Source organism: Panicum virgatum, chromosome 9N (assembly GCF_016808335.1).
Source record: "Panicum virgatum strain AP13 chromosome 9N, P.virgatum_v5, whole genome shotgun sequence".
NCBI lineage: Eukaryota > Viridiplantae > Streptophyta > Magnoliopsida > Poales > Poaceae > Panicum > Panicum virgatum.
The window spans coordinates 47,094,810-47,118,363 of NC_053153.1; the positions used below are offsets into that span (position 1 = coordinate 47,094,810).

General features: G+C 46.8%; 1 protein-coding gene, 1 long non-coding RNA gene and 1 pseudogene across 2 annotated transcripts; 1 reads left to right on the plus strand and 2 right to left on the minus strand.

Annotated features, from left to right (window-relative positions):
- Nucleotides 1-267: 267 nt before the first annotated feature.
- LOC120690759 lies at nt 268-4,677 on the plus strand (annotated as a pseudogene).
- On the minus strand, nt 4,085-4,816 carry LOC120690760. Its single transcript, XR_005681921.1, has 2 exons — nt 4,671-4,816; nt 4,085-4,571 (listed from the first exon to the last, which is right to left on the minus strand). It is a non-coding gene; the product is annotated as an uncharacterized LOC120690760 (long non-coding RNA).
- A 7,205-nt stretch (nt 4,817-12,021) lies between these two features.
- Nucleotides 12,022-13,269, minus strand: LOC120689053. The gene is made up of 4 exons (XM_039971398.1): nt 12,875-13,269; nt 12,660-12,778; nt 12,180-12,527; nt 12,022-12,111 (listed from the first exon to the last, which is right to left on the minus strand). Exons 1-4 carry the CDS (start codon nt 12,993-12,995, stop codon nt 12,022-12,024), a joined length of 678 nt encoding a protein of 225 aa, XP_039827332.1. The 5' UTR covers nt 12,996-13,269.
- Between the last annotated feature and the right edge of the window lie 10,285 nt (nt 13,270-23,554).

A 23,554-nucleotide genomic window follows, 5' to 3' on the forward strand; every position in this document is an offset into this window, starting at 1 on the left:
AGTATGCAAGTATGCAAGGAATAAAATAGTCTTTTAGAGATGTTACTAAGATTTTTCTCTCTTTTTTTCTTTATTGGAATCAGTGCAGTATGAGACTTAATTAGAAAAGCGTTCAGTTTTGTTTCGAGAAAACCTTTAATGTAACCAATATATGTTGACTCGTTAACTAACAACCTCAATCATTCGAGCTATATACAGTGCTCAGTTTTAAGACTATAAATGAGGGACGACTGATGAGTGCCTCACCATGCCTCAATCATCCAAGTACATAGCTGCCTCGACATGGCTTCCTCCGCTTCTCCTCGTTCCGCCACGGCCGCCGCCATGATGGCCGTTGTCGTGGCGGCCACGCTGTGCCTCCACGGCGCGACGGCGCAGCAGTGCGAGGACTACTACGCGAGCACATGCCCTGACGCCTACGACATCGTGAAGCAGGTGCTCATCCAGGCGCAAGAGTCCGACGTCCGCATCTACGCCAGCCTCATCCGCCTCCACTTCCACGACTGCTTCGTCCAGGTACCTTAAGCTTCCTGCTGCATTCAGATTCATCAGTTCACAATTCATTGTTGCTTTTCACCATGCACACAACAATTCACAAATGGTGGCGACCGTTTCTTGCTACTAGGGCTGCGACGGGTCGCTGCTGCTGGACACCGTCCCAGGGATGCAGTCGGAGAAGGACTCGCCGCCCAACAACGGCTCGGCGCGTGGGTACGAAGTGGTGGACGCCGCCAAGGCGGCGCTGGAGGACGCCTGCCCCGGCGTCCTCTCCTGCGCCGACATCCACGCCATCGCTTCCGAGATTTCTGTCGAGCTGGTACGTACCGGCTGCCTTCACACCTTCATGGATCATTGACGTAGCGGCAGGTGCGCCGTAGCTTTCAACGGTCAACAACATGCTATAACTTGGTTGACACCATTTAATGTGGAAAAATGATTCGGTGGACATGTTTGTCGGTGAATGGATGCTTGCATGCATGCATCTTTTCGTGAATATACACGTATGTTAGCTAGTCACATAAAGGATTTCATTGGTCCTGTTTGGATCTATGAGTTAGAGTTAGTTTAATCTATTTGGAGCTCAAATAGCTCTAAAATATCCAAATATGGGGGTGTTCATTGAAGTTAGTTCAGCTGAGCCTCACTGAAAAAGGCAATTCCTCTCTCTCCTCTCCTCGGATTCCTTTGTGACCCCTCCGCTCCGATCCTGCCGAGCCGGACATGGTCGGGAACGACTCCAGCACGGCGCATGAGGAGGTCACACAGGAGCTGACCACACCAAATTCGATTGGAAAGAGAATTTAAAGGAGCTAAATGATTGGAAAAGTGTATTTATTGTCAATCTAACCCTTCCATCGAAATACTAATGTCAGTCTCAATGGGAGTTTCATGGACACAGTTATATAGACTGAGAACTAGATAACTGTGCCAGATGGGTTTCATGATGATAAAATTCTCCTCACATTTCATAAAACTCTATCATTCTCTCTCCTTGCCATGTCAGCAAAATTGATGATATTTAATGCTATAAAACCATTCATGAAACTCCCATTGGCACTGACCTAACTCTAACCTCTAGCTTAGCTAGAGTATGCAAGTCATTGTCATTAAATAAGATACCATCACTACTGCAGAAAATGTTTATAGGGGCGGGTAGATTGACATCTTCAGGGGCGGGCGCGCCACCCGTCCCTGTCTCACGCAGCTAGAAATCCCCGTGAGCCACTCCTGAAAATGATGTTTCCAGGGGCGGCTGATGTCATCACCCGCCCCTAAAAAAACCTTTTACAGGGGCGGCTCAAAGCATGAGCCGCCCTTGAAATTCATTTCCCGCTAAGCCAAAATTTGAAATTCCATTCAAATTTCTGTTTCCTGCTAATTTATTATAATATATTTATCTCTGTATTTAATTATTCTATTTTTTATTTCACGCCCATTTTCACCATTAAAGCAATTGCACCATTCGATTCAGGTTTTCAAAATTCTATTTTCGTTTTATTTAAATTTGTGTTTCCCGCCAATTCTATTTCGATTCAGGAATTTTTTGATCGATGATTAATATATTTCGTAAATATTACTAATTACAAATTCAACATAAAATCATATAAAAGTATCATTACATGCATCATTAGATTACATCCATCATAAAAGTGCATAGAGTACAGACATCACCATCATCAAGTTCATCGCTATCATTATCACTGTCAAGATCGATGGGACTCACGTCGACACCATCAAAATGATCACCACCAACACCTTCATCCTCACAGCCAGCATCATCAAAGGCATCAAACAATATATTAAACTCGGGCTCTTGCATTATTTCATCGATTGAATTCTCTCTCTGAGGTTGTTCTTCTTCACCATGCTTATTCCAGATCATGTAGTTGTCTACAAAACCACTAATCAACACATGCGATCTAATTATAGTTGTGTTGCTGAATACTCTTAGACTTTTGCAAGTTCTGCATAGGCAATGTATCATCTGTGTCTTCTCAATTCTTGCATGGTTTTCCGTAGCTTGAATGAATTTATCTACTTCTCCACAAAAATATGCATCCGTTCTTCGTGCTTTGTACATCCAAGTTCTATCCATCTCTAAACACCAACAATAGAAAAATAATACATGATTCAAATGAATTAAAACAAGCTCTTAAATAATTTGCGAAATATATGCCAAGTAAATCTACACATAAGCGTAAATATTAAAAAAAGTCAATTTACTATGTCATCCGATATAATAATAAAACTTTGAACAAGGTTTAATCCTAGGGTTAAAGTCTTGTGTGTTCTGAAAGTATTTTGTTATTCTTTCGGATTTCACATAATTTCAAACAAGAGAAATAATGATTCGTGTGAAAACATAGGATGGAAAAACATATCTTGCATGTGCATAAATAAATGACGGAAATCATGTCATTTTCTCTCTCCTCTATATTTTTGGAAATATGTTCACATCTAAATAATGCTAAAACTTAAAGATTGGACCCAAATAATTACCTAATCATGTGCTCCAACTAAAATAGTGTAGATTTATCCAAAATATTAAAGCAATTCGTGGCTTAAATGTTAAATCCACCTAATTTAGATCTACATCTAGCTAGAGGAATGAGAGGAGCACAATTTGACCATTAAAATTAACCCAAAAGCTTAGAAAAAAATATAAAATTAGGTGCTACTTACCTCCTAGAGCCTCCAACTTCAAGGAAATCGAGTTCAAAACCTCCCCCCTATTTATGATGCATGGAAAATTTAGACAGCACCTCCCCCGAGAGAGCACTGTTCTGTCAAGAGGAGAAAGAAGTGGTGCGCCCAGATATTTATGGCACTTTTCAGGGCAGGGTGGCATTACCAGCCGCCTCTAGAAAAAGTTTTCCAGAGGCGGCTGATGCCACCTGCCGCCCCTGAAAATGGGGCATATTTCCAGGGGCGGCTGATGGCACCGGCCGCCCCTGGAAAACGGATCTTTAGAGGCGGGTGACGGAACCACCCGGCCCTAAAAATGAGGCCTATTTTCAGGGGCGGGTGGTGCCGTCATCCGCCCCTGAAGATGCATTTCTAGGGGCGGACGAAATGCTACAGTACCCTGCTCCTGTTGTAGGAACGGGGTACATTTGCACCCACCCCTAGAAAAAAACGAGGCGTCCCTAGAAATCATTTCTATAGTAGTTCATATAAATTAAACAGGGAAAGTGGATATGATGTCGCCCTTGGTTCATTGGTTGCTTGCTTGCTAACTAGTAACTACATATCGATTTAGTTTGTAGTCAATAATGCTCATCCCCGCGCGCATAACATGCAGTCGGGAGGACCCGGCTGGGGTGTGCTGCTGGGAAGGCTGGACGGCAAAACGTCAGACTTCAACGGCTCCTTGGAGTGGACCTGCCGGCGCCCTTGAGAATCTCACCGTGCTCCAGAGGAAGTTCAAGGACGTCGGCCTTAACGACGTTGACCTCGTCGCCCTCTCAGGTACCCCCCCCCCCCCCCCCCCCACCTGCCTGGTCTCACTCATCCTCCATGGCCTCCCTTCACTGCACTGCATTGATCGGTAGGGTTTTCCTATGTCCAAATAGGCAAACAGTTCAGTTGGCACATTGCTACTGTTCTGACCAATGCAACGCCCCATCTACTGTTTCTGTTGAATGTGATCACGCAGGTGCCCACACGTTCGGCAGGGTCCAATGCCAGAACGTCGCCGCTGGCAGGGCCGACCGGCTCTACAACTTCAGCGGCACCAACATGCCGGACCCGTCCATGGACTCGGCCTACCGGGCGTTCCTGTCCCAGAGGTGCCCGAGGAACGGCAACGGCGAGGTCCTGAACGACCTGGACCCGACGACGCCGGACACCTTCGACAACCACTACTACACCAACATTGAGCAGAACCGGGGGTTCCTCATCTCCGACCAGGAGCTCAAGTCGTCGCCCGAGGCGCAGGGCACCACGGCGCCCATCGTCGACCGGTTCGCCGGCAGCCAGGACGCCTTCTTCGGGAGCTTCGCGTAGTCCATGATCAAAACGGGGAACATCAGGCCAGTCACGGACCCGTCGTAGGGAGAGGTCCGTACCAACTGCAGGAGGGTCAGCTGAAGGTAATCAAAGGAGGAGAGAAAATATAATTGATTGAAAATAAGGCCTTCTGGCCAGCTCCATCATCAAGTGTGACTTACAGTTTGAAAGCATGTCTTGAGAGCGGGGAGTTATGCTCTGCTCGTGTCTGTTCCCATCGTGCTCGATCCTGTTACCAAGTCCCGGGTGATGTGTATGTGCATGGAGGCTCTCGGGACTTCCTTGCTGTATGCCTGTACCCAAGATGGTTGTAATTCGCCTATCACATGAATAATGCTCTGCTCCGTAATGCTCTAAAAAAAGTATGAAATAAAGTGGAACATAGCTTTGCTTCTGTAAGTATATATAAAAATCATCTTCTCTCCATCATATAGGTTAGCTACACTCAACTAATAAATGAATAAATTTTCAGTAATAATTGTTGCGCGTGATTACTGATTGATTAACAATATATATATATATATATATATATATATATATATATATATATATATATATATGTCGTTGCAGAAAACAGGAAAGGCAGAAACCTTTCACTGACTCCAAATACTCAATAGTAATCATATATGAGGTAGTGAAATAATTTGGGGGAATCACGGGTTGACCATCGGGGTGCTTATAGCAAAATAGATGAACATACCGGTGCTCTATCACAGGTTGAGCATAACAGAATCCAGTTCTTGGAGCACAGAAAATAACAGAGTTGTCCCACATAGAACTGAACAACTCAAAATAGTAATACATAATTTGAGAAAGTTCTTGGCAATAGACTGCTGCACCAAGAAATGAAGTGTTGCCAAGTATCCAGACAACAGCAGACTTCTTCTGATTTCACCCACGGGTTCCCTTCTGCAAGGAAAGGTATGGATCAGGTCATCTTACCAAAAGGGTCCATTTAGTATTTCTAGTCAAGTTGATCTCTCTTTCCATCCCTCATGGTGACATCTTTCCTCTTTTGCTTGGGACATGCTGTTCTTGTAATTCTCTTAGGAGCATATAATTTTATTTTCTTTTGTGCCTGTACAAACCTTCTTTACACCAATAATGAAAATATCAGTAGTGTTCTTCCCGCTTCCTGCCTTTCCAGCCAAAAAAAAAGTGCATACCTGTTTCTAGTTGCATGGCGTGATGGTGTCATCCTTCACCATCTCCTCTTGGTTGTCTCTATGGAAATATAGTTTCGGATGGCTCGAAAGTAGATTGACTGCATCCGAGATGGCCACCTCTAGTACCTCCACCTCTTGAAGTGTCGCCCCTCCACAATTAATCCAGACATTGAGATCCCTGAGCGAAGTGAGGTGATGGATACCGAGATCAGGATGACCAGCAAGTGCAGATTGTACCTGGCACGCTCTGATTTCAATTGATAATGCTTCAAGCTCTGGCATGGCTCCATCCTCAAACATCAGACCCATGATGGGCCCATACAAGCGGAAGATCTTTATACATCGAAATTGACTGTTGCAAAAACTCAGCATTTCCATGGGTTCATCAGCAGCTTCTGATCGCAGCTCTAGGTCTAGCAGTGCAGGTAAGCCACCAAGGATATGAAGGATCTCCTGCGTCATTTGTTTAACCCGGATGCACAGCCTGTAGAGGTTGGCCATTGAGGTCATCCACTCTGGGATTCTTTGAAAGCAGCACCCAGGAACATATAACTCCCGGAGGAGATGTGGTGGTGAGGACCAAGAATCAAGAGGGATATCCGCAGAATCAGGCATTCTCCCGCTTCTTGGCCTTGTACTGGAAGCGCTTCTTGAGTGACTCCTTGTCGAAGCGTCCTCCCCGGTCACGACTGCGGTGGTTGTGGCGCCGACGCTCCTTGTTGGAGCCTCCCTCGTCGCGGTCGCGGTGGCGGTAGTAGTCGAAGGAGTTGTTCTGGCCACCGCCGGACTTCTTGGGGCAATCGGCGATGAAGTGGTTCAGATCGCCGCAGTTGTAGCACCCGGGGTTCTTCTTCCTCTGCCTGTTGTGGTAGACGCGCTGGAACTTGCTGATGAGGAGGCACAAGTCGTCGTCGCCCAGCGTCTCCAGCTGCTCATCTGAAACAGAAGGCAAAGAGGCAAGAGAAAAGCCAAGAGCAGAGTTAGCGTTAGAGCTCGATCCACCCGGGCCAGTCACAAGAGCAACGCTCTTGGAAGGAGGGGCACCATTGAGCTTGGCTCGTGTCTGGTTATCCACCTCCGTGACCTTGAGCTTGCTAAAAAGCTCGTTCACCGTCAGAGTCTCATAGCCTGCAGACTCAATGATCGTGTTCACCTTGAGATCCCACACAGAGCGATCAAGTGCGTAAAGCAACTTGAGGGCCTTCTCGTGCTCTGTGTACTCAAGGGCACCAGCAGATCTGTTCGCATTGACCTTGTTCACAATCGACTGAAAACGACTGAACATCAGGTCAATGCTCTCACCCGGCTCCTGTGTGAAGTTCTCGTACTCACGCCGGTGAGTCTCGAACAGTCTGGCCTTCACCTGAGGTGTACCCTCGTGGTAGTTCTCAAGGCACGTCCAAATTTTGTGGGCTTCCTGAAAACCCTGGACGCGTGAGAACTCCGCACGAGAAACGCCAGCGAACAAGGCATTGACAGCCTTGGCGTTAGCCTCGTGCTGGGTCACCTGAAGAGGCGTGGTCCGAACAGCCAGCACCTCGTAAAGCTGGTTCTTGGTAATCTCCCAGACCTCGGCTCCCATGCTCTGCAGGAAGGCTCTCATGCGAACCTTCCAGTAGGCATAGTCCTCGCCGGAAAACACCGGGATCTTACCAAGACTCGCCATGGTCGCCGAGTGGTTTTCGAACCGGTTAAGGTATTGAAAACCTCAACCGAGCTATGATACCAATTGTGGGACCGAAGCCGGCGACCAGAGGGGGGGTGAATGGGAGCCGATCAAAATTTCTTCCGAAAATCAAACCGTCGGCCTATATCCCGAAAATCACCCGAGCCCTCAAGCGTTCTGGCCAAAGTTTGGAATAGCTATGGAAAAGCTAAACCAACACAAAAGACCTCGAACGAGCGAGCGAAACCACAAAGCAAATCGGAAGCGAATCGGGAAAACTGCAGAACTGATCTGCCTGGACCGGTCTGACCGGTGCGCTCGACCGGTCTGACCGGTGCGCTGGACCGGTCTAACCGGTCGTGCCTACCGGTCTGACTGGTAGCACCCAGAAAACCCCCGAGAAATTGGATTCAAACGTTGAATCTCGAGCAAACGACCACGGAAATCGGTGAAACTTGGGGGATTGCTTCGCCCCTACCCCGTGAACATATCCCCAAAAGATCTCGTCCTAAAGATCAACGATTCGTGAGAATTATGGGGGAGATCAAAAGGGATTGGGGTTTTCTCAAACACTCAAGAACTCGAATTCGAACACGCCAGTGATTTCAGAGGGTTTAGGTCAGAGTTGGGAGCACGGGAATCACAGCAAAGAACTTGTAGCCTCCTCTCAATCAAGTGTGCCAAAAACGAAATCAAAAATCCATTGCACAAGGCACAAAACCAGGGGATTGAATCAAATCAAAAGCCCAGAGGGCACGAGGAGGATAGGGCCTCCTTTCCCAATCAAATCCCTTACAAGGTTTCAACAATCCATGGACAAAATCAACTCAAACGAGAGGAACAGAGGGAGGGAGACACAGGGGCGGCGGCCTGGAGAAACAGAGAGTCCACGAACAGAATACAAAAGCCGCAATTAACCTAACACAAGTGAAGGGGTATTTATACCCGCGGGACCGGTCAGACCGGTACGCTGGACCGGTCAGACCGGTTGGTTAGACCGGTCAGACCGGTGCCAGGGACCGGTCAGACCGGTTGGCCTGCAGCACCCCCTGTACACGATCTCATCCGACGGCCGAGGTTCTTTCTTCGAAACGAAGTCTTCTCCGCGATGCCGCCGTCTTGATGAAGATCCAGTCCGCGGTTTTGGAGGGTCCTCGAAACCCGGGTAGATGGCCGGTTTTGAGAAAACCGCCAAAACCTCACGCGCGGGAAGATTCCCGCCTCCGCGCCGTGGCCCTAGACACCGTTCCCGCCTCGGCCTTCTGACAGCCCTAGACGCCGCCCGACGCCCGTCACCTCCTCGCCCACAGCGAGGCCCTAGACGCCGTCGACGCCCGTCGCCTCCGTCAGTCCCGAGACCGAAGCCCGTGCTTCCACGACTTGGCGTCTTCAACCGCCGTCCGCCTCCTTGGTTTTGTGGCGCAAACCAAGAAACCCGCCTTCCGTCGCCGCTTGCGCCCTCGATCCAGGAGTGGACGCCACAGCTGCCGCCCGGTCCGAGCTCCGGTCCCGGCTGCCCTTCACCGCCGTCCACCGCACGGTCCATCGGCCACAGCACCTCCACGGCAGCTCCCCGTCGACACTCGACGCCCGTGTACCTGCAATCCAAAGACCAAGCGCACGATCACACCGCACGGTTGACAATTCACTCATCACAAGTAGGATAGAGTACTCAACATTCCTCAGGGGGGGGCGGGGCGGGGGCAACACAACCTTTGTCGACGCCGACGCGACAGAGATAGAAGAGAAAAATTGCACGCGCCATTGATCGGCCTGACCCGCCGCCCACATGGCCACATGCCCTCCGTGCGTCGAGGAGAGATGGGGAAGCATTGAAGCTCTGCTCAATCCAGTATATGGGCCCACTTCCAGACGTGTCGATAAGGTGCACCTCCTTTTCAACTACTAGGGGTGTTTAGTTGGTGAAAAAGTTTGAATTTGGCTACTGTAGTACATTTCGTTGTTATTTGACAATTAATGTTTAATTATAGATTAATTAGTATTATTAGATTCATCTCGTAGGAATCAGTTAGACTATGTAATTAGTTTTTTTTCACCTACATTTAATGCTCCATGCATGTATTCGAAAATTCGATGTGACAAGTATTGCGCAAATTTTTTTGGGAACTAAATGCAGCCTAGAGTATCTTTAAGAGTTCTCCAAATCTATTCCCCGTTACGTTTTTCGAAAAAATGAACAAAAATCATCTCCAACAGTTCCTCAAATCCATTCCCAATCTGCTAACAATTTGCAAAACTTCCCCCTTCACGCGCATATATGCATTCCTCAAATCCATTCCCAATCTGCTAACAATTTGCAAAACTTCCTCCTTCACACGCATATATGCGCGGCGCGAGTTCTTCCACATCTCGGATTTGCTGGACTTCTTGCCTATCTTCTTCCTTCACGGCGTCGTCGCCCACCAGCGGCCACCTGAGTCTCGACCTTGGGCTCCTCCGCCACAGCCTCGGCCTCGGCCTTCGGCTCGCGCCGAGGGAAGGAAGAAGGAAGGGAGGCCATTACCGCTCGCAGCCATGGTCTGCCCGTGGAGGAAGAGGGCCGCGCCGTTGTTGGCTCAACGGAGCATGCGGTGGACCTGCCGGCGGTGGTGATGGTGGAGGTGCTAGAGGAGATGGCGCTGGAGGAGGCGCTGGGTGCGGAGGTTGTGAAGGGGCTGCGCATGAGCCCCGCGGAAGAGGGGCTGCTGCAGGCGCTGACGCTAGCAATGGACTGCTGCGTGCCGATGGCAGCGGCGAGGCCAACCATGGCGGAGGTGGTGCGGCAGCTGGAGGAGAGCTGGCCTAGCAGGACCATGGGGCCGCAAACGATGCTGTACAGCCCGACAGACAGCAGGAGCGACGCTGGCACGCCCAACACCGCCGCTTAGCAAGCTTCATCTTTCTCATCAGAGCTTGGGATGGAACCAGTATGAATTGTATTCTTGTACTCATACTAGCTAGAGGAGGCGGTGACCGGCTGGCAGGGCGACCGTGAGGCAGCGTCGTCGAACAGTCGTGGGAGCAGGAAGGAGTTTCTCGTGAAATTAGGCTGTAATTTTTCATATTTGGGAAGTTAAAATGGGGTACCGTTGGAGATGGTCTTTTTTTTTGCCTCCCCATATCTATTTAGGGAATTGGAAAACAACAAGATATAGGGAGAAAAAATGAGAAACTGTTGGAAATGCTTACAATAGAATTAAGAGTTAGCTAAGGAGGAGATTGGCTTAGGGAGTCACTCCTCCGTTCTAAATCAACCCGTTTTGAATTTCCTAGGCGTATAGTTTGTAAAGAAATTTTTGCAATAGTTAAAATAAATAAGGACCGTCCATCAGACTGAAATCGACGGCTGAGACATACGAGGTACTAGAAAATGGTACAAATTGGTACCAAAATAGGTGGAACCCATACTAAAATAGAAAAGGTACCTCCTGGTACCTCTCAGTACCTCTTGTTAACTTACCAAAATAGAAAAGGTACTTCCCGATAACTTCTGTTACCTTTTCAATCACCGGAAGATGTCTATGTATTATACATCTAGATATACTCCCTCTGTCACATAGTACAGCTACTTTTAGGGGTTTTTTATTTCAAACCTTTTAAACTTTGACCATGAGTAATAAAAAATTATAAAGTTTTGAAACATAAAAATGATATTAATTTATTTATAATGAAACTAATCATCATATCATGTAACTTTTTCTATTTAAAAATAATTACTTTTTAGATATTATTGGTCAAAGATAAAACTGTTGATTTGACCTGATCTAAAAGTTGCTATGTTTTAGGATGGAGATATATTATATCTAGGTGTATAGTATGTATGTGTGTGTATTAAAAATATCAAAACGACCATGGTTTTTACAGCAGTAAGTTGAGGCCAGGCGACTCACCCCCTTCCAGCCGCCTAGGCAAGTATGGCATGCGGCAAGATGCCTAGGTGAGTATGGCATGCGGCGAGGCGACACCATACACATACCTTAACCTAGATGGAGTGATAGAAACATACCTTGTTGTTGCAAGTTTTGGAGCCCATGTAGCAGACATCCTCCCATTTCCAATTGTCCTTGTTCCTTGCAGGATGCAACCCTCTTGCATGTTTGAAATGAGTTAGTGAAATAGTGAGTGCTGATGATTGTAACAACAAGTCAAACATTTTTGTAATATGATTAATTGAATAAATAGGTCAAATATTTTTGTAATATGATTAATTGAATAAATATGGATGTGGATCAACAGAAATACCTTCTTGATGGCCTGAGCCAGACTTCTCTTTTCTTCTTGTCCCAAGTAGAAAGCTACATAAATATTAAACAATAAGTTAATGAGAGAACTACTACAACAATAACAACAACAACATAGCCTTTTTTCCCAAGCAAGTTGGGGTAGGCAAGTTAATGAGAGAACTCATCAGCAAAAATACAACATAAGGCCACAAGTCACTAAGGCACTAAGAAAGAACTAAATTATGCAAGTTGGGAAACTGGGAACTAAATAAAAGCATGAGTGCTTGAAAATACATCCAAATTAGCATCATTACATAGATAATAGTGGCATAATTAATAGCAGTTTACAGCCACGTTAGTACACATGACAAACAACACAAGCTAGGCAAGTAGCCAAGCACTACACAAAAGAAAGAGGGTGTAGATCTGAAATTTCTCAACAGCCAGCTCTCAGCAGTCAATATCCAACATCAAACTCATCAACAATGTTTGCAGCAGCTTGCATGCCATCTCCACCAGCATTGCAACCATTGGAAGCATCATCATCCTCACAATCAGTGACATCTGCATCATCAAGTGGATCATGATTTTCCTCTACTCCCTCAATGCGTGAACCTGAGTCAATTTCAACCAACCCTCGATTTGAACTTCTTGCACACTTGTTAGCATTCCTTGGAAGATTGCGGCCTCGTAGTGAGCTTGATGCACCAATGGCTTCATCAACAAGCTGCCAAGTAAGACCATTCTCATCAATGTCACAACCACGACGACCTCGAGGGAACACGTGTGACGAGTCACCCACTCATGGTCCCAATCAAACTCCTCAATGACCAAAGGATCAAAAGTTTTCCCTTTCCTCTCACGCCTTAACTGGAACCTAGTCTTCATCTTCCGGTTGTAAGAAACAAAAACAATTGAATTCAATCTCTTGTGCAGCAACCGATTTCTTTTCTTTGTGTGGATCTACAAATGAATAAATTGGAAAACAACAAGCAAAGAGAATAATTAGCTTGCTGAAATGTAAACAACACTACTATCAACTAGACTTGGTGAGTGAAAACAAAAAGGTAGATATGGTAATAATAAGTAACTCACAAACTCAAAAGTGCTCCAATTCCTCTCGCTGCCAGATGAAGATGAACTAAGACTTACACTATGCCTAGCAAACCTTTGAATTTCAATAGCACGACCACCATATGAACTCCACCGATCAACTAGATTACAAAAAAGAAACAAGTTAGGAATGAGGGATCAAAACAGTACTGTTAATCAAATAGCTTTGCTGGAATTGAATTACAAACAACACTTACGAGCGCTCATGGACTCAATATTTTCTTTAGCACTTTTCTTTGAGAATACTTCTCCTCTAAGGGCTTCATAGTCCAAGGATTGGGCATGAATTTTGTCTCTAGTATCTTCGTCTTCCACCATTCTATCTAGCACATCAATGAAAGAACCCTTTAGCTGCCCAACAGTAGCATCATCGTTGTCTTTTATAAGAGGCTGGATTTTTTCCTTGATTCAAATATAGTGCAGCACCATATAGAGGATGGTCCATCTGATTCACACAGTGTTTATTAATAATATCCATGATTTCCTTGAGTAGGGGTCGCTTGCTAACAACATCAAAGCTCAGCTTGATCTTCTCCTTCGCATGACTCATTAGTGTTGTCACCTCTGGCATTGCATCTCATCACCATCAACCACCATATGTAAAATGAGTAGTGGAGTTGAAGCTCTAAGCTAGCCCACAACTGAATTCCAAAACTCCATAGAGAGAACAGTGTCATGCACGTCCTTACCAGCTTGAGTTTTTGCCAATTTGTTTCCAGCCCATTCTTCACTAACAAATAATGCCTTCAAAGGATCCTTGTGCTTGTGCAAACTCTTCAAGGTGAGGAAAGTTATGGCAAATCTAGTGGTTGCAGGTCTCACAAGATCAGCTCCACTTGTCTTTTCTCTCATCAAACTCAGAATTCTACCATGCTGGTAGATGAAAGTGGTGACACGCCTTGCATGTGCAATAGGCTTCTTAAAATATGGTAAATTCCCTATTTCTTTCAGCATCAAATCCAAGCAATGTGCATCACATGGGCTCCAAAAAAGTGTTGGAATCCTCTCCACAAGAATTCTACCCGCTGCCTTGTAGTTGGCCCCATTGTCGGTGACAACTTGACCAACATTTTATTTACCAATATCATCAACTTTCTTCTCCAATAAATCAGCAAGCATAAATGCATCATGTACCTCACTTGATGCATCAACAGACTCTAAGAAGTAGGTACCCTCTGGGCTGTTAACAAGGAAGTTGATCAAATGTCTTCCCCACCTATCAGACCATCCATCTAACATAATCGTGCATCCATAGTGCTTCCATGCATGCTCATGGTCCTCCCTAATGGTACTTGTCAACTTAACAAAATCTTTAAGAATGGCTCACCAAGTAGATGAGGAGAAGGGGCGTGTACCTTGAACTAAACTACACAGTTGCTTCAACTGCAATCTGAAACTGCCTTGCTGCTGCTGCATTGAATGGTATACCACACTCATAAAACCATAAGGCCCATTGCATATCAACATAGTGCTTCTCTTCCTTGCTCTTCATCTTGGTTTGAATTGTGGGTTGAGAAATCCCTTTACGCCTCTCATCAACTACATCTTCAGGTGCTTTCCGAAGCATCCCAACAATTGACTGTTGCTTCACCTTACTCTTGCTTTCTACCTTTCTGGAGCCTTGTATAAATAGGTTGCCCGCCTTCGTTTGGCTGCAGTCCCTGAACTTGGCTGCACCTTGGAACTTTGAGATGCAAGAGCACTTGATTCCACTTGAACAGATTTAGTTGGGCTTGCTTCCACCAGCACCACATCATCTTCCTCTTGCTGCTCATCATCTACTAGGAACAATGGCCTTCTCCTCCTGTTTCCCTCCAAGTAATCTCTCATCTCTTTTCTAATTGCAGTAGTGGTCTTTGCACACATTTTGATATCCCCATAGCCACTTGCCAGATGCTGCTTCAACCTTTTTATCCCTCCACAAACTATGATGTCACAAAGGGTACACATCACCTGATCTCGGTTTTCAAGGTTTGCCCAATAACCATACTTCTAGCCTGGATCATTAGACCAAGCCTTCCTTGCTTGATTAGTCTTTGGATCATAGTTTTCATTGTTGACAGAAGGTAGACTAGCCATTCTTTCCTATTGGCTGCCATTGCATGCAAAGAAAAGTAAAGTAACTAGTTAACTACTAACTACTAATTACATAGGTCACTAGGCAGTAGGCACTAGCAACTAGCAAAAAATTATTAAGCGAAGGGGCTCATGGTGCAGTGGCAATGGCCACTGGTTGGGAGGCTCCCGCCGAGGGTTCAAACCCGAGGTGCCGCACCTAATTGAGCTTTAGGGGTTTCCCTTAAAGTATTTGTATCAAAAAAAACTAGCAAAAAATTATTAGCAGACAACAAACACATGTCATAGGCAATTTATACTGATCACTTGATCAGTCAAGCACAGCAGCAGCACAACACATAGAATAGACTAGTAAAAGCAACACGGCAAAACTAATAGTCAAAACACATACCCAGAGCACAAAGGAGGAGATCAATGAACTACTTGAAAAGTAGTAATATACACATCGAGCATCAGGAAAAGAATCACAAAGCATATGCTTATGGCTATATAGAAACAGAGGACTGAGCAGAGCACGTTGCAGTATCACATACAAATAGCCAGCAACAAGTAGCATGAAGGAAGAGCAAAGAGGGGGGGGAGACATACCTCTGGCTGACATGAAGTAAGGGCGTTGGCAGAGGAAGGAAGCAGAGAGGCGGAGCAGAGGAAGGAAGCAGCCACAAATTGATGGGGGCAGAGCTGCAGAGGTTGGTGGCACGGGAGGTGTGGAGTAGCAGCAGAGATTGGAGCCGCGGGAGCCGATCTGCAGCGTCAATCGGCGGACAGGGTTCGGGCGGAGCTCAGGTCAGAGTAGGGGCGGCCGGCGGATGAACGGAGCAGATCAGCAGAGGCAGATGGCCGGAGCAAAGGTGGATGGGCAGAGCAGAGGCGGACAGCCAGAGCAGCTGAATCGGCAGACGAATTCCAGGTGCAGCAGAGGCGGACGGCCGGAGAGACTGGATGCCGGCAGCGCACAGCCGGATTCCAGGTTTGCGCAGCCCCTCTATCTCTCCCCCTCTTCTCTCTTTCTTCTGTTCTCCTCTCCCTTCCCCTACTGAAGCGATGCGGCGGCCCACGCGGGAGTATAGGCGCACGATTTCCTGCGCACACCCTTTCCTGTGCGTCATTTTTCCCGCATGCGACCGCCTTCCGCTTGTGTGGCGTCCTCCCGACACCTTAGTGATACCTTGGCGCGAGAGGCGACGCCATACAAACCGAGGGTGTGGTGGGGAAGACACCCCAATTCGTAGCTCGCCTAGACGCTTAGGCGACGCCGTGAAAACCATGAAAACGACTAATAATTTGAAGGGGGGAGTAACTGCCAGAGATTGTAATCATGGTGTGAGTTAATGAAGCTCTCATATTCTCCAAATATAAAGTCTGAAACCCAACATCACACATCCAACTTATCCAAAAAAAAGAAAAAAAAACATCACGCATCCACCACCAGAGGACAAGCATATGATCCTAGCCTAAACGGTTCAACTTTGCCAATTTTGATGAGTATTTTACTAGCATGTCAATCAAAGAAACTTAGTAGGTAGCATCAGGTCTCCACAGTGCGGCGGTGAATCATAGAGAAAATGGTATCTCAAACTATGTGGGCATACCGCATCAGAATTGTTAACACCTGCTCCTTCCTGCTCGCATGTCCGCGCTTCCTGGCTGCTCCAGGACGCGTGTCGCCACGCCGCGCGCCGCGTGCCGCAGCGTGTGAGCGAGCGAGCGCTCCACGCGCATCCTGCCTGCTGCAGGGCGTGTGTTGCCACCCCGTGCGTCGCGCGTGCCGCGACGTGTGAGCGAGCGAGCGCTCCGCGCGGAAGACTGCGCTCGCTGCCCGGTGGGCCTTGCACTCCGTGGAGCCCGGCTGGCGGTGGCAGCGGCTGCGTGCGGCTGGCATTGAGCTGGCGTGGGAGGCAAAGCGGCGGGAGACCGCGAGGCAGAGCGGCGGGAGCGAGCGGCGTGCGCGGCATTCGGTCATCGAGTCTCTAGTCAGTGGGGACGCCCGGCTGTGGAGCCCGTCTGTCTGGGCATGGAAGGGAGCGGTGGCCGGGTGCGTAGCTGCGGCTCCGTCGGGTTCCGCGAGCTGGCCGCGCGCTGGCCGGACGCGGCAGAGAGCGGCCTGCGCTCGCTGTTTGGTGGGGTGCCCTCCCGTGGAGCCCAGCTAACGGCTACTGCGGCTGTGTGTGGCTGCTGTCCAGCCCTGCAAGGCGCCGCGCGGTGCGGTGCGCAAGTGGGCAGCCTTGACCTGCCCGTCAGCACGGCCTCGGGACACAGTGTGTGCCCGCGCTCCTGCGCCTGGATTCCCTCGCCTCACCATGCCGGAATAGTGCCCCCCCCCCCCCCCCCCACCACCACGCCACCCGCCGCCGTTGTCTGGTGGGCCGAACTCACGTGGAGCCCTAGTGCTGGTGACCACGGCTGCCTGGCCTTGCCGGCTATTGAGGATGGCAGCGGGGGAGGCGGGGCCTTTCCGGCTGCCCAGCCTTGGATCTACCTTGGATCCTCTCGTCTCCCCGCACCGGAACAGTGGCCCCCGCCCCCCACGCCGAAATAGTGCTCAGGCGGCGCCTGTCCGCCCTGCCCTCCGCTGCTGCCGCGACGTCCCATCGGAACCGGTGGCCGAGACCGCCCCGTCACGTCGGCCTGCTCCCGGAGCTCGAGACCCAGCCACTATCCAGCCGAGATAAGAGTCGCGCCCCTTCCCTCTCCTCTCCCTCCTCTTTCCCCCTTTCTTCTCCGTCCTGCTTCTCTCTTGGTGTTCCTCATCCGGCAGCTCTTTTTCGCCTGCTCCACTGTCTGAGGATCTGTGAGCCCATGCGCTTCTTGCCATCGCCGATCTTACCCTTGCTTGCGCATTGCTACATCCTAGCCTGAGATCTATTTTATCCTGATGCTCTGCAGGAACTGGAGCGGCCATGGATCACATCACCTAGGGTTTGGAGCTCCAGCTGCTGGGAGAGGTTGGTTCTCCTCTACTGCCTCCTCTTGCTTTCTACTGCCGTGCCTTGTCTTAGTTGTTTCGCGATTTTCACTAATGGTGATGCTTTTTTGTGAGGTTGCTGCGCCATCCCTTGGATTCCCTGCTGTTAGGAAGCTGCCTTACCTTTTGGTTCGACTGTGCTCCAGATCTTCAAGGTACACTCGCTGTCCATTTAAACTTCTGTCTTTATTTAAATGATTTCATTTGTGTTGTTGTATCCTGCCGATGGGAAACCTGCACATCGCGTAGTCTTTGAGGTCCTAGAGTCTTGAGCTTGATGTTTGTGTGGAGCTAATGTATGTGTAGTGCTACGTAGTGAGCTATCATATCTTGCTGCTCAGTGCTCTGCTCTTTTTTAGTTATATGTGGTTCTTGGTGGATCTTTCATTTGGAAAAGCTTGTCTGAGGATCACCTCTGCAAAAGTTGTGCAAGTGGTTGTATGTGTAGCTTATGTTGTGACAATCTTTGAACAATTGCTTTGGTGTGGTTTCTTTCATATGTTTCCCAGTATGGCTTGATTGCTTATTGTATTGTCGCTGGTGTGTATTTAACCCTGTATAATGCTCTTGTGCTGGTGTCTTCTAAAGACTTGTTATATGCTTGCTATAGAACAAATTTGTAACTTTGCATTAAGATATTCAGGGTTCATGGCTATAGGCTTTGACGTGTCCACAATTTGTGCCTTTGCAACTTTGAGGCTTCTTTCTTCCTGTATCCTGCTATTGTGGTGGTCTTTTTTAAAAGTTTGTTATATGCCTGCTATAGGACAGTTTGCAAATATCAAGTTTGATTTATATATGGTCTGCGAATATGAAGTTAAGTTTATATATGGTCTGCTATTTCCCCTCTCCATGTGCATTCAGGGTTCATGGCTATAGGCTTTGACGTGTCCACAGTTTGTGCCTTTGCAACTTTGAGGCTTCTTTCTTCCTATATCCTGCTATTGTGGTGGTCTTTTTTAAAAGTTTGTTATATGCCTGCTATAGGACAGTTTGCAAATATCAAGTTTGATTTATATATGGTCTGCGAATATGAAGTTAAGTTTATATATGGTCTGCTATTTCCCTTCTCCATGTGCAATTCTCTGTCATCTCCGCTTTTCTAGCTAGCTCCTCTTCTCTTTCTTGATTTTGATTTATACCTTTCCTCTTCTTCGTTTCACTTCTCCACAGGTTGCATTAGTCTGTGTCTAAATTGAATGGATGTTGCAAAGAAGTTACACTCTAGCTCTATGGAGTTAGAGATGTCTACTCAGGTTGAATGTCTGCACATCTGCATGCCAGTCATGCACTTGCTTGACATGTTTGGAGTTAGTGTGCTTGCTATTCTGAGCTACATTTACAATTTCTGGAATAGTTATTTTTGATTGGCTGAATTGAATATCATTGAGGGGAACATGAGGCTGTTTCTTTAGATCTATTGGTATTGTTGCTAGCTTGGCCTGTTAATATTTATTTAGTCTGCACTTTGTCATGGACAGCGTTTAAATCTCTAGGATGTATTTTTGCAGACAATATTTGCCTGCTGGTGTTCATGTAGACTTGGACTCCTTTACTGTTATGTGAACAGCTGGTCGTTGTCGTGAGTTAGGATAGTCAGATGGCAAGTATTGTAATTGAGATGGAGTTTTTAGATAGCTTGCCAAATTGTATCTTTCATGCTTAGATGACTGCCATTTCATGATCCTTCGTGCAACTTTTATTCTCCTAGCATTATGGCAGTTGCTCATTAAGCTAGCTACGACCTGAAGTGCTTTAGCCTATCAAGTTTGCTGGAGTGCTTTAGCCTATCAAGTTTGATTTATATATGGTTGGTAAATATCAAAAAAAAATTATATATGGTCTGCTATATGGTTGCTAGGCTGCTGTTGCTGGGCACAGGCTGGTCCCTACTTTCCTGCTACTGCAACCAGTGGTTGTGAAGGTACGCCTTGTTCATCTTTCTTTCATGTCATGTCAGCTCTTTTATACGCAAAATTTTCTGTGTAGTTGTTGAAATTTGGCTTTCTTGTTCTTTTATATGCCCTATTTGTTTTTTATTGTGGAGTGTTGATATTATTGATGCATGTGCTCTGCTGCCCACATGGGAAAGACCCATCTGTAGCTTTGTGATCTCCTTACCTTGCTGCATTAGCCTAGGTGTTTGTCCTCCTTTCTTGCTCTTATGTAGATGGCAGTGCTCCGTGTGAGGCTTGCCTATAATTGATCTCCTTACCTTGCTGCATTAGCCTAGGTGTTTGTCTGGCATTGCTCCATGTGAGGCTTACCTATAATTCTGTGTGCCAGCTCTATACCGCTGTCAGTGTAGGCCTTCTCTATAGGTTTTGTGTCCAGGACATTTCTAATTCTAGATAGCCAAACCTCCTCTTTAGCTTCCTCCTCTTCCCTTTCTTCGTTCTGATTTATACCTTTCCTTTTCTTGATTTCCCCTCTCTATGTGCAGTTCTCTCTCATCTCCTTGTGCTTCTCTAGCTTACTCCTCTTCCCTTTCTTGGTTCTGATTTATACCTTTTCTCTTCTTGATTTCCCTTCTCCATGTGCAGTCCTCTCTCCTCTTCTTCTGCTTCTTTTAGACCTCCCCTCTTCTATGTTCGATCATTTCCCTATGCACATATATCTGAGTAGCAGCAGTGCATCCACATGTTTTATCCAATATTAACTATGTGCTTTCTGCTCTTCTTTTTGTTTAGTCATGGCTGGGTCTGCGAGTGAGAGAGTGGCGCGTTGTCATGCCAAAGCTCAAAAAAGGAGGCCTGCCCTACAGAGTGCCCTGCCTGCTTACCCTGTTGCCCATTCCTTCGGCTTTTCTAGCGAACCTGCTTTTGCTAGCAGCAGTGGACATTCCTGCGAGCCTGACTTGTTTGGTCCATCCAGCCAGCCATATCTGGTGCGCTTAGGCCAGCCTTGTCGCCAGACTCCGGTTCCACCAAGAACAACAAATGAGTTGGTTTCACACACACATGATCCATTGAATTAGCTGCGAGCTTCAACAACGATCCTTTACTAAACAAAAATGATCAGGAAAATGATCCTTGATGGACTGTCCTGCAAACGTCGCTACGCAAAACCGCCGTTACCGAATCAGTAGGATGCGCTATAAGAGATGCTCTGCTAATGATCCTGCTGCCGCTTTGACAATTCCTCCTGATAAGGCCTCTGTGGACAAACTAAAAGGTCTTCCATCTATCCTTTTAGACCATCTTTTTATTCTTTTACCTGCTAACCATATGACCCTGATCCTACCTTCCGCTCATGTAGAGGCTTATCCAGGCAGATTGTACTACGGTGGCCCATCTGATGAGTGTCTGAAATGCGGTGTTGTATTTTGGTTTCAAGAACGAGTGAAGAGTGCGTCAAATATATCGAAAAGAAAAGTTGTGTACAACCTTTGCTGTAGAGCCGGAAAGATTGACCTAAAACCTTTCAAAAAGCCTCCTCCACCTCTAGCTAGCTTGCTCAGATTCGATGGTGATACGCATTCAAGACGGTTCCTTAGGCAGATAAGATCATACAATTCCCTGTTTGCATTCACTTCTTTAGGTGCGCGTGTTGATAAAACGATAAACAATGGTACTGCTCCTTATGTCTTTAAGATAAATGGGGTTGTCCACCACCGTATTGGCTCTTTGGTGCCCTCACGAGGTGCTGAGCCTAAATTTGCCCAGCTGTACGTATATGATGCTCAACATGAGGCACAGAACCGGCTATCCCTTTTCGAAGATGATGGTAGCTCGGCTAACCAGCCCGACCCAGCGATAGCGCTATCCCTTTTACAAATGTTGGACGAGCACAATAGCCTTGTGAAAGCCTTTAGATATGCTAGAGAACGATTAGAGGATGCAGGTGACCAGGCACTAACTCTAAGGTTGCTAGGATGTAATTCTAAACAAGATGTCCAGTACAATCTGCCGACCAGTGGTGAAATAGCAGCTATAATAGTCGGTGACTATTCGGCCCATGAATATACCTATGACATTCTTGTCAATACTAAAAACAATTATTTGAAACGGGTTTCCTGCCTGCACCCATGCTACATGTCCATTCAGTACCCACTTCTGTTTCCCTATGGCGAGCATGGGTTCCCCCTTGGCATTAGATACACAGATGCAGACGAGGAAGGCATTACACGTAAATACGTTACCATGCTCGAGTATGGTAGATTTCATATGCACTACAGGCTGAACGAACCAAATCCATATACCTACTATGGTAGACTGAGCGATCAGCTAATTGTTGACTTTTATTCGACTGTTGAGGGCTCCAGGCTAAAATGGATAGCTGGCCACCAAAAGGAACTGTGCTATGAGTCTGTTCAGGGAATAGCTGATGCGATTGACAAAGGTTTAACTTCCACGGACTCTGTTGGTGGTGTATCGGTTGTTCCTGCAACCTTCACTGGGGGTAGAAGGTACCATGTAATGAACTATCAGGACGCAATGGCCATATGCAGAGTCTTTGGACCTCCAGATCTTTTTGTGACTTTTACATGCAATACAAAATGGAGAGAAATAGTTGATGCCCTTCGTTATGAGCCAGGCCAATTACCATGCGATCGATCTGATTTAGTTGTGCGAGTTTTTCATATGAAAGTTGATGAGTTCATAGAAGATATAAGAGAGGGCAGGACCTTTGGCGCTGTCCGGGCAGGTAGGCGTCCATATGATCTACCACTTATTGCCAAATTTCTATGCTTCTTGTTAGCATGCCTAACCAGCGCTATTAATCCTGCAGTTCTATACACGGTAGAGTTCCAAAAACCTGGCCTTCCCCATATACATTGCCTTGTATGGCTGGCTGATTCAGATTCACACTTTAACGCTTCCACCATTGATAACTTTATCTGTGCAGAGATACCAGACATAGAGCTTGACCCACTTGGTTATGCATTAGTTGATGAATTCATGATACATGGCCCATGTGGCAATGTCAATAAAAAATGCCCGTGCATGAAGGATGATAAGTGCTCGAAAAATTTCCCTAAGGCTTTCCGAGAAGAAACTATAGTAGATGACTTTGGCTTCAGTATCTACCGACGTAGGGAAGACGGTAGACATGTGATCAAGAATGGTGTTAGACTCGATAATAGAAACATTGTACCATACAACATGAACCTTCTTAAGAAATACAATGCCCACATCAATGTTGAATGGTGCAATAAATCGAATATGATTAAGTACTTCTTCAAATATGTCACTAAGGGAAGCGATAGAGCAAAAATTTACTTCGAGGTTACTTCGAAAACAGCTAACGCCTCTCCTGGCCCTGGCTTGGCTCCACGCAATGAGATTCAAGAATACATAGATGCTAGATACCTATCTGTCTGCGAGGCCTTATGGCGTACCTTTGAATACGATATCCACTACAGAGTACCTCCAGTAGAGCGGATGTGTGTTCATCTTCCTGGAATGAACCATGTCCGTTATGAGCCAGGGGCTGATTTGCAAGCTTTGCTTTCTAGCCTAGTAGCAAAAAGCACGATGCTAACTGCGTGGTTTGATGCTAATGCAAAATACAGTGATGCTAGAAACCTGACCTATTGTGATTTCCCCAAAGAATGGACTTGGGTTGCTTCTGACCGTTACTGGCGGAAAAGGGCACCTTATGCCAAAATTGGGCGCATGTATTACGTGCATCCAACCGCTGGAGAGCTCTACTATTTGCGCATTCTCTTGATGATAGTTAAAGGTGTGACAAACTACGCTGATGTGCGAACCTTTGATGGTAGGGTGTACAACACATACCGAGAGGCATGCGAGGCAAGAGGGTTGCTAGAGAGTGACAATGAGTGGATCTTGTTGTTTGATGAGGCTATAGTCTCAGCATCAGCCAATCAGCT